At 51.5% G+C, this 12752-nt stretch overlaps 4 protein-coding genes across 4 annotated transcripts; 3 read left to right on the top strand and 1 right to left on the bottom strand.

Annotated features, from left to right (window-relative positions):
• Positions 1-21: 21 nt before the first annotated feature.
• mak5 (ATP-dependent RNA helicase MAK5) lies at positions 22-2460 on the top strand (the record flags this gene model as incomplete). The annotated part of the gene is made up of 3 exons (XM_056884569.1): positions 22-261; positions 317-1540; positions 1594-2460. 3 exons carry the CDS (start codon positions 22-24, stop codon positions 2458-2460), a joined length of 2331 nt encoding a protein of 776 aa, XP_056742847.1.
• A 647-nt stretch (positions 2461-3107) lies between these two features.
• Positions 3108-3998, top strand: N7443_004512 (PaaI family thioesterase; the record flags this gene model as incomplete). The annotated part of the gene is made up of 2 exons (XM_056884568.1): positions 3108-3920; positions 3972-3998. The coding sequence occupies 2 exons, from the start codon at positions 3108-3110 to the stop codon at positions 3996-3998; spliced, it is 840 nt and encodes a 279-aa protein (XP_056742846.1).
• Positions 3999-4570: 572 nt separating this feature from the next.
• N7443_004511 (HECT-type E3 ubiquitin transferase UFD4) lies at positions 4571-10613 on the bottom strand (the record flags this gene model as incomplete). Its single annotated transcript, XM_056884567.1, has 6 exons — positions 4571-4767; positions 4823-9011; positions 9079-9672; positions 9773-9827; positions 9911-10192; positions 10522-10613. The coding sequence occupies 6 exons, from the start codon at positions 10611-10613 to the stop codon at positions 4571-4573; spliced, it is 5409 nt and encodes a 1802-aa protein (XP_056742845.1).
• A 927-nt stretch (positions 10614-11540) lies between these two features.
• N7443_004510 (nicotinamide/nicotinic acid mononucleotide adenylyltransferase) lies at positions 11541-12478 on the top strand (the record flags this gene model as incomplete). The annotated part of the gene is made up of 3 exons (XM_056884566.1): positions 11541-11851; positions 11916-12189; positions 12242-12478. 3 exons carry the CDS (start codon positions 11541-11543, stop codon positions 12476-12478), a joined length of 822 nt encoding a protein of 273 aa, XP_056742844.1.
• Positions 12479-12752: the final 274 nt, after the last annotated feature.

Genomic DNA, 12752 nt, shown 5'->3' with positions numbered 1-12752 from the left:
TATACCCCGGAACGAGTCAAAATGGGTCAGAAACGTGGACGCGATTCTAAGGCTCTGGCCGACGAGTCTAAGAAGCGCAAGAAGGGCGCCAAGGTTGCCCCGGCCTCGGACGACGAGGGCGTTGTTGGCTTCGAGGACTTGAACTGGAAGGATGTTGCTATGCCTGATCGCATGGAAGACGCGACTGGTTTCTTCGGTCTGGAGGAGATTGACGGTGTCGATGTCATTCGATCAAATGGACATGGACAGGTGCGATTCAAGGTAAGAAACACATCCTACCTCTTTAATCCATAGCACCTTACTGACTTGCATATAGGCCAAGGCTGGCAAGCCGAGGGATTCAATTCTGAAGCCACCCTCCGAGGACGACGATGGTGAAGAATGGGGTGGAATCAGCGACACAGAGGCCGACAAGACCGATAAACCTGAGGAGACGCCTACGCCCACCACCAATAAAGAACAGCCAGCCGGTGTTCTGAAGAAAAATACCAAGCAGGAAGACAAGAAACAGAAGCTTAAGGAGAAAAGAGACGCAAAGAAGAAGGAAAAAAAGGAACAGAAGGCTCAAGAAACAAAGGCAAAGGAGGCCGAGCCCGCACAGGATCCCAATCTGAAATCCAGTCTCTCCTTTGCAACACTTCTTGAGCAGGCCGAAGATGACGATGGTGTGGATGTATCCGAATGGGACAAGCTCAATCTGTCGCCTGAGCTCTTGACCGGTCTATCTAAGATGAAGTTCTCCATGCCGTCTGCCATCCAGAAAGCCTCTATTCCTGTTATCATGGATGGCCACGATGTTATTGGCAAGGCCTCGACCGGTTCCGGTAAAACACTGGCTTTCTCCATTCCAATTCTCGAGCACTACCTGGACAAGCGCGAAAAGACGATCGGCCAAGCCGAGAAGTCCAAGAGACCCCCCATGGCTCTTATTTTGTCTCCAACCAGAGAGTTGGCTGTTCAATTATCAAAGCACATTGGAGAACTGGTTGCTAACTCACCCGACACCGACGCGCGGATTGCCCTTTTGACCGGTGGTCTTTCCATTCAGAAGCAGCAAAGGCAACTTGCTAATGCCGATATCGTCGTTGGCACACCCGGCCGTGTGTGGGAGATTTTGAGCACTGGAACAGGAGTGATTCGCAAGATGCAAAGCATCCGTTTCCTAGTCATTGATGAAGCTGATCGATTGCTTAGCGAGGGTCACTTCAAGGAGGTAGAAGATATTCTCGGTGCTTTGGATCGAAAGGAGCAAGGCGAGTTCCCCGATATGGATGAGGAGGCAGAGAAGGAAAAGGAAGAGCCCAACGTCCGACAAACGCTCGTTTTCTCGGCTACTTTCAACCGCGAGTTGCAAACGAAGCTTGCCGGCAAGGGACGCTGGTCAGGAGGAGACATGATGGACCAGAAGCAGTCCATGGAGTATCTTCTCAAGAAGCTCAACTTCAGAGAGGAGAAGCCCAGGTTTATTGATGTCAACCAAGGGAAGCAAATGGCCGAGGGTCTCAAAGAGGGAATCGTGGAATGCCCTGCTATGGAGAAGGTAAGATACCCAACAGGTGATTTCTGAAGCCGATCCTAATAACGACCCAACAGGATCTCTACCTTTACTCGCTTCTTCTGTATCACCCGAAGCACCGCACTCTTGTCTTCACCAACTCCATTGCCGCCGTTCGGCGCATTACACAGCTGCTACAGGCCCTCCAACTCCCGGCACTTGGTCTCCACTCCTCTATGGCACAAAAGGCCCGACTCCGCTCAGTTGAGCGCTTCTCATCACCTGTCGCTGACCCAAGCTCTATTCTGGTTGCCACGGACATTGCAGCTCGTGGTCTTGATATCAAGGGAATCGACTTTGTCATCCACTACCATGCACCACGCGCCGCAGACGCCTACGTTCACCGATCCGGTCGTACTGCTCGTGCCGGTGCATCTGGTAAGAGTATTCTTATTTGTTCCCCTGATGAGGTCGTCAGTGTCGCCCGTCTGGCCGCTAAGGTCCACGCCAAGCGAAACAAGGGCGATGGCCCACAAAAGAGACTCCCTCTCGAATCTCTTGAGATCGACCGTCGGGTCATTTCTCGTGTCCGCACACGCATTAATCTTGCCCAGAAGATTACCGATGCCAACATCGCCAAGGAGAAGGTTTCCTCAGAGGACAACTGGCTCCGTGCTGCGGCTGATGATCTTGGTGTCGAGTATGATAGCGACGATTTCGATGAGTCTGAAGGCAAGGGCCGGGGCCGCGGTGGTGGCCGACAAAGGCGTGACAGGCAGAATAGCGAGATTACCAAGGCTGAGCTCGCCGGACTGCGCGCTGAGCTAAGAAGCCAACTTGCTGAGCGGGTGAACATTGGTGTCAGCGAGAAGTACCTCACAGCCGGAAGAATCGATATCGAGGCTCTGCTCCGTGGTGAGGGTAACAACTCCTTTTTGGGTAATCTCGACCCCTTGGGCTTCTAAAGAGGGGATGTTTTCTCTTTACTCTGTCACTCCATGGAGTGGCTTTGTCATGGTCTTGTGAATCTATTACCATGTGTATAGTTCTAGTTAAAATTATAGATTCCCGTCAACAGTACCATCGCAATGAACAATTTTTTAAGCCAGTTCAAACACTTTCATCAGGCCCCATATAAAAGAAAAGCCACCAAAAGTACAATCTAGAGATCCAGACCCAATCTCCAATCTAATCACTCGGCATGCCGATCTCCGATTCGGGCGACTGCCGAAAGACCCGCCGAAAGTCGGCTCTTCTAGCCCCACTGCTAGGCCCGACAGGAAAAAAATTGAGAACCGGATGAAAGGAACGCCTTGATCATCAAGTGTCCTGAGAACTAGTATCATTCTCGACAAGTCTGTGCAGACACGATAGGGGTCATTTTACTGCATTTCAAGATACCCTCAACGCCCCTTTCTCAGCCTATACACTTTTCAGCATTACGATTATCACTACGTGATAGACAGATCGGAGATCCCGCTAGGGAAGTTTTATTTGCGTTAGCTTATCGGCTTTAATGACCAGTTGGGCGACATCGGTATTTCGCCATTTATACTGACACGGCCGCCTTCGGAGTCGAGGAAGTACTCTATATACTTCCCCAAAGCTGCAAATGTCTCTATCTCAGACCATGCGCCTCTGGCGTCCGACCACGTCGCTCGCGAAGACCTTTTCGCCTGGTGGCTCAATTGCTTATCTCCATCAACAGGGTCCGTCGCGGTCGGCCGTTGTTCATGAGCAGGCGTTTCCACAAGGCCAGACACAGGTCCCTGTCGAAGCACTCAGATCCCAAGCGCGCGCACAAGCACCTGGATCGACCCATGAATCGAAACTCGATACTCTTATCTCCCAAATTCCTCTCGTCCAAACACTTCGTGATTCCCACAAATCCTACAAAGAGTCCCGTCCCCATCTCGCCATTCCGCCTGCTATTAGACAGCATCATTTCGTCGGTGGAAGTCTAGCTGGGCCTGGAAAACTATCTATCGCGCCTTATACATGGACGTCGTCTAAGAAGTCCGAGACGGGGAATTCGCGGACAAGCAAAGTCGTTTCAGTCTTTCATATCGGTCGTGATCTGTGCGGACATCCTGGATTCGTGCACGGTGGTCTTTTGTCCGTCCTTTTCGATGAGGTCTTTGCTAGATGTGTGTCGGCTGCGTTTCCAAGTGGACTTGGCATGACTGCGAATTTGAATGTGGATTTCCGGAAGCCGGCGCTGCCGGATAGGGTTTATGTGCTTAGGGCTGAGACGGTGAAGGTCGAGGGACGCAAGGCTTGGGTTGAGGGGAGGATGAGTTATTTGCCGTTGGCCGTTGATGGAAGTACCATCGTTCAGGATGAGAAGTTGTTGAGGGAAGATGGCGAGGGGGTGGTCATGGTTTCGGAGGCGAAGGCGCTGTTCATTGAACCTAAGTTTGCGGATGTGAGTTGAGCTTTTGATGCTTGAGGGGACTTTACTAACGTCTTACTACAGTCCATGGTCTCGATTTACAAGAGCTAATCTGCTCTTTCGCTTTTTACTTTTTGATTATAGACTAATTTATAGACAATAGACAATAGACAATAGACAATAGACAATAGACAATAGACAATAGACAATAGACAATAGACGGAGAAATATAGAAGGGACAAATTTAGACCAGACAGTTCCCTACAGCATTACAAGTTGCAACATTCTACACTCTATCTTGTAATGGACAAAGTTTGGAGCTACACGCACTGTCAGATAGAAAAGTCCATAAAGAAAAGGCGATCCATTTGCTATCTAATGTCAGTATCGTGAGAGAAGATATCGATCCACCTTGACGCCCCTCAGCCCAGATGGCATGAAAATATAAAGAAAGGAAAGCCTGGCCGAAAAACCTGAGAAAGGGGCATCGACTCAAGGCAGCAAGTCACGAGTCACGTCATATCATCGTTAATGTGGTCCCATCTCAATGACAGGTTGAAATAAAGTAGTAGGGAAGGTTCATCCGTTCAAGTGATGCCGATGTCGCAAGTCACCGAGCAGATGGCATGCTGTGTCAGGCAAGTACACGAAAAGGATGGGCAGAAAAGGAACTGCTTGAGAGTCTAGGACAGGTGGAATGCCCCTTGTCCTTCCTTGATGGCGACCGAGAGTCGTTCCTTTAGGAATTCTAGGCTGCTGTAGTCGGGCAGCTTGAGGTAGTTCACGCAGGTCATGACACTAGGGAGGTAGTCATCCGGTGTGTAGGGAGGTTCGCTGGGCCGGCACACGACTGTGAAGATCGGAGTGAGGCTTTTGAAGCCTGAAATATATATAAGCAACTATAATGAAAGTGAGAGAATGAAGCAATGACTTACCGCCAATTGGAAGTTTCGGGCTACCTGTGACGAATTGAAGGAAATCTCGTCGTTGCTGGTTGTCTAGCTCGCTCATGGTCTGGAGCAAATTCCGGACGCTCTTGCTGTCCATGTTGAATCCATGATCGGCCTTAATGGAGTCGGTGAGGGTCTCCATAGACCAGTCTTCTTCGGCCTGTCCGAAGAGCATGACCAGTTCATTGGGGGTAAAAGCACGGAGGGCAGAGTAAGGGAAGACCTGTGAGAAACCAGTTCTGAAGGCATCAACTTGACGACGAACACCACTGCCTAGAGTCTTCTCGATGACTCGCTCGATGTATTGATCAACGTTGTCGATGGTGAGTGGAACATTGGCCCCATCAGGGATCAGTTCGATAGCTGGGTATCCAGGCAGCGTAAAGTCCAGACTCAGGTCTTCCACGCGAGCGTCATCCACAATAATATTCTGAATCGCGCGCGACTTGTCATGGGCCGAGATGGTTTTGTCCTCCTCGATGCTGTGCTTGGCCTTGACAAATCGCTTGAGCATGACAAGGGACTTCGCGAGGTCTTCATCCACTGCCTTCACAGTACCCAGTGATGGGGCCACAGAAGACAATGTATCGGCGATGCGGAAGAAGGCCGGATTGAATGAGATATCAATGATGCGCGAGTCAAGCATGGAGCGGGCCACAAACTTTCCAAGGATTTTGAAAAGGTTCAGCTGCTTCTTGCCAGGCTCTGAAGATGCTTGCTCCTCGCTCATGGGGGCCGGGAACAGGCCACGCTTGCCAAATGCATATTCTGCAATTGAGGACGTGCCATCCGTCTCCCTCCAAATCTTGAGTTTCTTCTTTGAGAATTCGCGTGAGACAGTTGAATAGAATTCAAGAGTAGGACCAAGACCAGTTCCAACTTCCTCGAAATACTCAACTTCCAGGACACTTGGAGAGGATCCATAGAGCTCCATGACCTTCATAGCAGAATCCAGGATGCGAGCACGCGAGATGCGCACCTTCTGTCTTTGAAGCCGGCTAAGGAACGGCCGGTCATCCCGACGCATATCACGGCGACTGTCTTCTGAGCTCTGAGAGTTGTGCCATCTCATCATGGCGCGAGAATAGCCAAATGCGGTCGACTGCAAGAATAGGTGTCTTGTCTCGAAGGGGAAGAGGAAGGAGAACAAGCGAGCAAGATCTTCACTCCAGGTAGGAAGACACATACTTGCCACAATCAATGGCTCCTCAAGTTGACGGTTCACCTTGGCGGTGAGCTTTGTGTTGATAAACTGAGCCAAGGGCTCGGGAGTAATATTGGCGGGATCACGAGCCTCAGTCAAGATATCATCAATTGTTGCGTTCATTTCATGCATGACGCGAAGCAAGCGGAGAATGGACGCTGTTGTGGAGTCCTTGTTGAGGCTGCTGGGCATTTCCATACTGACTTTCTTGGAAAGCACATCTTGTCCAGCATTGGCTAGAGTGGACGGCTCCGGGGGCGGGGGACCAGGGACACGCTTGAACGTAACTGTATGGACAGCAGACCAAACATTCTTAGCGCTGACCTCGTCTATATGCTCACGGTTGTGATACACTGCACGGTAAACAGTAGTGTCAGCCGGGACGGGCTTGCCATCCACGTGGAACTCAATATGCCAGTCCTGAGGGATCGAAGCCATCGCAGCCGCATATGAGGAAAATGGGCGTCCAGCAGTGGCAAGGGAGTTGTGGGCTTGGTTTGGTGTGGTGCCTGGAGCCGACGAGGAGGGCTTGGATGCTGGCGTGGATTGAGATGGGGTGCCAACGCGAGTGCCGTCTTCCTTGCGTGCCGTGACTTTGCCCGAGGAACCGACTTCCATGTTCACAGCGGTAGGGTCATGAACAGGCTCATCGTCAAGTTCATCATCGAGATCATCGACAATAGCGTTCAGTTCCTCATCCTCATCGCCCTCGTCAACATCTTCACCCTCTTCGTCGCTGAGTTGTCTTTCGTCGGCGCATTCTAGAGGCTCGTCGTCATGCGCATCTTCATGATCTAGCAAGGGATTGGATCGGGTGTGGTGCGAGGCTTGGTCGTCGTCGGGAGAGTCATTTCCATGGCCGCCAGCGCCTGTTAGACGACCAGGAAGTCCACCAAGAGGACGGGGTGGGCCACCCGAAGTTAGCTGATCGCGTAGGCGAGCCGCATTCGCGATTTGTGAGAGAATTGTATCTCTATCACGAGCCTGACGAGGACGCTCAGACATGGCAATTCGCGGCTGGAGGAAGTCATCAAGGGCCTTAAACGTGGCGATGGCATGGATTGAGACCATGATGTTTCGGTATGCTCGAGGAACCTCAGTTCCTTCTTCAGCAACCAATTTCAGTCGGAGCTGCTTCCCAAGCATATATGAGGCGTTGGTGCGGGTGTTCTCCAACGAGTTGTGACTAACGGTGAGAACTTCGAAATGCTCAGTCCGGCTGAGCAAATCTTGGAGCTTCCGAATAATAACACTGAAGGGGGTGGTAGCAGTGCTCTGGCTTTGTGCCTTTTCTGAGATCGTTGTACCCATGAAGGCTTGAAGGAAGGCAGCACGGGCTTGACGAATGGACGGGGCGTTGAGATCGCCTAACACGTCTAAAAGCACTTGAATGATGCCCGAGTTGAGCAATTCTGAGCTTGTGATGCTCTTGAGCGCGTCTCCGTCAAAATAAGACACCAAGTTCTTGAAGAGTGAAAGGCCATCACCGGCAACAGGAGTAGAATAACAATCTCGAATCCTACTTGCGATGGATTTGAGCTCTTCCAAGATCCGAACAGCTTCGGCACGAACAGCGGCACCTTCGCCTGCTTCGTAGATCTTGAGGAAAGCTTGGGCATCACGGATGACGATATCGTTGAGAGCATTGTCCATTTTTGCGACTGACAACCGACCGTCAACAGACGAGCTATCCGAATCCGAATCGTCTTCATTCTCTTCATCGGCTTCATCGTCTTGACCGTCATAGTCATCACCATCCTCGTCATCCTCGTCTTCCGGGTCCTTTTCTTCTTTCTGTGTATCGTTTCCAGCCTCATCACAAGCGTTCTCGGTAGAGAGATTACCTGTTGTTTGGAGATCTGCTGAGCCATCTTTGTCTGCGGATAGAGGGGCCTCTGATAGTTTGACAATTTCAGAGATCACACCTTCGCGGTGAAACTGTTGTTGGTATACATGCTCAAGACGCTGGAATAATAATTCAGAGCATCTCAATGCGAGGGATACAAGTGAAGGGTGATCCTTCTGTGAAAGAATAGCAGCAAGGAAAGATGCATAAGGAACTGTTTGCAGGGCTGCCTCGATCAAAGTTGGCTCGAGGATGTGCAACATCTTCAGTTGAGCAATCAAAACCTTTTGTCGGACACTCAGGTTGACAGTGCTCGAATATGCATCCGTCAAAGTTGGGAACAAGATCATTGCGAAACGCTTAAGTTCAGGACGGCAATTGTCCAACAAGGCATGTCTTTCTTCGGTACCCTCCTTGGATTTGGACGAGGACTTCAATCCAATTGACATGCTGTTGTCAAAGTATGAGCTCAGTATGCTGTCAGTTCGGGAGGCTTCACGGCTCGGGACCCCAGGAAGAAGCTCGCAGATGACATTGAGAGTCTCGAACACCTGCTCACGAGGCCGGTGAATCAGAGCCTGCATGACCAAGACGCTGTCCATCTTCACGGCCGTGCTATCTGTGTCCTCCGGCGGCGAGATGCCAGTCAGAATATGGTAGAGAGTGTCTACAACATCCATCTTGAGCAACTCAATCGACAGACGAGGACTGGCTTTGGATACTATCGCCAGCACTCGAAGGAATTGGGTGTGGATGTGCGGCCCAATGAGATTGGTTGTGCCGGGCAGGAGCAGACGAAGAACGGCCTTAAGCATGGCGGGCTCGATCAGCGCTTCCAGATTCTCAGGACGATACTTGAAGCTCTCCACGATACGAGAGACACAGAGACACCCCTGCTCAACTACCTTGGGGTCATTACTGGAAAGAACATTGAGAAGAGTAGGCATGACGTCTCGCACAACTGGGAACGAATCATGGGGCAGATTGCGGCAACAGTTGGCTGCGGTTGTTACAGCTGTGCGTTGCGTGCTTGTGGGGAAGAAATCGAGGTAGGTTAGGCATGCTGTCAAGCCACCTTCTCGTACAATGGAAGCTGGGAAATCGACGGAGATCTTTGCGAGGGTCTGGGATAAGTTGTCAGCACACTACCAACGAAAATGGTCAATTGATTGGACAAAAGACAAAACATACACTTAAGGCCTGTTCCGCAAGATCGATGAACTGGATGTCCAAGAGCTTTTGGCACAAAATTGGAACGGCACCACCATACACCACGTTGGCCACGGAGCCACGAAGGGCCTCCATCAGATTAGCCAGGGAGCGACATGCGAGCAGCATTATTTCCGGATTCTCTTCGCCGAACTGGTTTGGTTGCATTAAAGCGACCAGTTCCTTGACATACGGGTCAGGGGAGAATTGGCCAGAGAGGTTGTCCTCGTTCGAAACGAGTAGAAGGTCTGATAGCTCTTGGAGAGCAATCAATTGAAGCGAAGGGTCATCCTTTGCCCGAAGATTACTGAGAATGTCTCGAAGTCGCGAGGACATGCCCGACATCATACCGCTGAGTGCACGGAGCGTACTTTGCAGTGCCATGGGGCCTCGGCTTCCAAAAAGACTGCTATGGAACGGGTCCAAGTCTTCCTCGTCAAAGGCTGACGGATTGGTATCATCGTTGCTATCACCTGCAGGAGATCCCTCCTCTTCTGCCTTTGTATCTTCATCTTCTAGCTCCTCCTCGGCATCTCGCATGAATACATCTGCACTTGTCTTCGCGGAACGCTTCTTCTGGCGACGAGGAGGCGGTGATTGCGTTGTTGCAAGTCGATCTAAGAGGAGACATAATCAGCATTTTTACATGTTTATAGAGACTCTAGGTGAAGCTTACCATTCCGGCTAGATCTCCGTCTCGTAGGTGGCGGAGATGTCGTTGACTTCGATTCCTCCGAGGGTCGAGAAGATGGTCTATATGGTAAAGGTTCACGTCAGTTTTCCAAAGATGAGAAATACTTCCTCCAATACTCACCCTGGTTGTGACATGGCGTTATGACCACGAGCAGCTCGTCGAGGAGTGGTGGCAGTTGGGCCGGCGGGCGGAGCGGCGTGAGATGCAGAGGTGCGCTGTCTTTTCGATCTCCGGGGAGGGGATGAGGCAGTCGGCTGATTCGGGGCGTCCGATTGTCGATCCCGGCGTGACGAAGCTTTGCGTTTCCGGGAAGCAGCCGAACCAGCGGCCGGGTGTGAAGGGGAGCCGGCGTCAACGGCGGGAGGCGGGTCTGTGGCAAGTCTCGCGGAAGAGCGAGTGTTTCTGGATGACATCAGAAATTGATTGGCTTTGACGTGGGGGATGTGAAAGTGTGCGTGAATGATAGCTTGAGGGAGAACGATCGTGAAAGGTAACAGGGCTGATCAGACAAAGCTAAGGAACGATGCAGGCAAACGCCGGGGGTAACATGGAGATAGGTTCCCCCACACCCCGTAGCAGCCAAATGGGACCCGATCGAACAAACGGGGATGGGAGAGAGGGGTTCAGGATCTTCCACAACGGTCTTGCAGATGAATCCGTAGCGAGCTGAGCGGAGTCACCATACGGTGTACGGGGTATGAAGGTCGGGCGTTGAAGAAACGGGCAAGTACCTCAGAGCAGAGGAGATGGCAGCTCCTGCTGGGGAGATGGAATAATCCTCGAGAGGGTCCTGTCGGCTGGTGGAGGGCCTTTGCCTGGCCATAAGTTACCGAGATCGGGATCTTGGAGATAGAGAGGCGAGGACACTGTTTCAACCCGCCATCGGCAACACCTGGTCCAGTGCTGAAGTCGGGCGTAAACAGGTCAGGGAACGTGGGGATCCGGCAAGCTGTCCGGAGGGCCGTCAAGGCTATATTATTACGGACGAAGAAAGTGAATGTTGTGGGTGGAATATGTTGATGGGTGGGGGTGGGAAGGAGGATTGACGTGGATGGTTTGTGACGACTGGATTCGGAGGGCGGAAGTGCAACATTTGATGATATAAGACAGTCCAACACCCCAGACCCAGAACCCGAATTGCCATTTCGCCTGTTGGGCACGGATCAAGGCCTGAGACCTGTCAGAAAGTGGCCGGTATTTCTAGGCTAGTTTGCTGAACTCTTTTATCCTTGTATGTTTGTACGATGAAATGACCACTGGGTATGACGACGTTTGGGCTTATCAATAGAACAGTCTGGAGATAAGCCCGGGGATCTAAGCTATGACAATCCAGAATAAATCCAGATCGGAAGCAATCCAATGAAGGGAATACCCCAGAAAGTGTATAAAATTGGGCAATATAGAGATAGACTCGGAATTAAGGAGAGAGCCCCCATCACGAAATGAGGGGGCGGCTATCGCACCGGAGCGGCCCCGATGAACCTGGTTTGACTCACCGAACTCTTATTCAGCAGCCCGCAAAACAGTAGAAAGATTCTTTCTTGGCTAGGTAGTTATCCTCACTGCACATTAGACATTCCGGCTTACGTTCTGCCTCCCTATCTTATTCGCCTCCCAAGGGGCGACTACTTTTTCTTCCTTCCCTCCCCCCACTTCCCCGAATCGCCCCCCTCCCGGCGGTTGCTCTGTCCAAAAGCGTCTTTCCCGCACTCTCCCGCCTTCGTCTATATCATCACCCTTCACGCTCGAAATGGCGACAGAAATGGTTGGAGAACAGAGTGACGACGTTCACCAAACTCCCGCCCAGGTCGCTCCTACACCCATGGACGAATACGTTTTCCCCGAACTTCGCCTCAAGCGAAAGATGAACGACCCGGAGAAGACGCCGCTTCTGCTGGTCGCGTGTGGTTCCTTCTCTCCGATCACCTATCTTCATCTGCGCATGTTCGAGATGGCTGCCGACTACGTCAGATTCAGCACCGAATTTGAACTCCTCGGAGGCTATCTGTCTCCGGTGTCGGACGCCTATCGCAAGGCCGGTTTGGCCAGCGCAGACCATCGGTAGGGAGACCTTTGTTCTCCATTCTCCATCGAAATCGCAGGATGCTAACGATATTGTCAACAGTGTCGCAATGTGCCAATTGGCAGTGGACCAAACCTCCGACTGGTTGATGGTGGATACTTGGGAGCCTACACAGAAGAAATATCAGCCGACTGCGCTTGTCCTGGACCACTTCGACCACGAGATCAACACCGTTCGTGGAGGCGTTGAGGCAGGAGATGGAACCCGGAAGCCGGTTCGCATTGCGCTTCTCGCGGGCGCCGATCTGATCCACACCATGTCCACCCCCGGCGTCTGGAGTCAGAAGGATCTGGACCATATCCTCGGCAAATACGGCGTATGTTAATGTCTCAACCCTGGAATCGATGACTACATGCTAACCGACGTAGTCTTTCATTGTGGAGCGCAGTGGTACCGATATTGACGAGGCTCTAGCCAGTCTGCAGCCTTGGAAGGACAACATTCACGTCATTCAACAACTTATCCAAAACGACGTCAGCAGCACTAAGATTCGACTTTTCTTGCGGCGTGAGATGAGCGTGCGCTATCTTATTCCCGTGCCGGTGATTCACTATATCGAGCAGCACCATCTTTACGAAGATGACGGCGCTTCAGCGTCTGGATGATTTGTGACTCGGGCTACGAATGAGTACTACTTATGCAGTCATCACAAACTGACGAGGGAGCATGACCCCGATACGATACCCCAATTTGCCCTCGTCCTGCCTCGCCGTGGGTGTTTACTCCACCTACCGAGGCCCTATGCGGACTACCACTTCTCATTTGCATCACAGGCCACAGCGTGATTTGGACGGTAGCCAAGCCACGGCACTGTACGCGAAAGCGATGATTTACGATGTTTTGGAGTTTATGGAGTGATTTTACATCCGGCTGGATTTC

This window comes from Penicillium atrosanguineum (genome assembly GCF_028827265.1).
Source record: "Penicillium atrosanguineum strain IBT 20685 chromosome Unknown utg000003l_segment0_segment0, whole genome shotgun sequence".
NCBI classification, from domain to species: Eukaryota; Fungi; Ascomycota; class Eurotiomycetes; order Eurotiales; family Aspergillaceae; genus Penicillium; species Penicillium atrosanguineum.
This window is presented reverse-complemented; position numbering and strand designations above follow the sequence as displayed.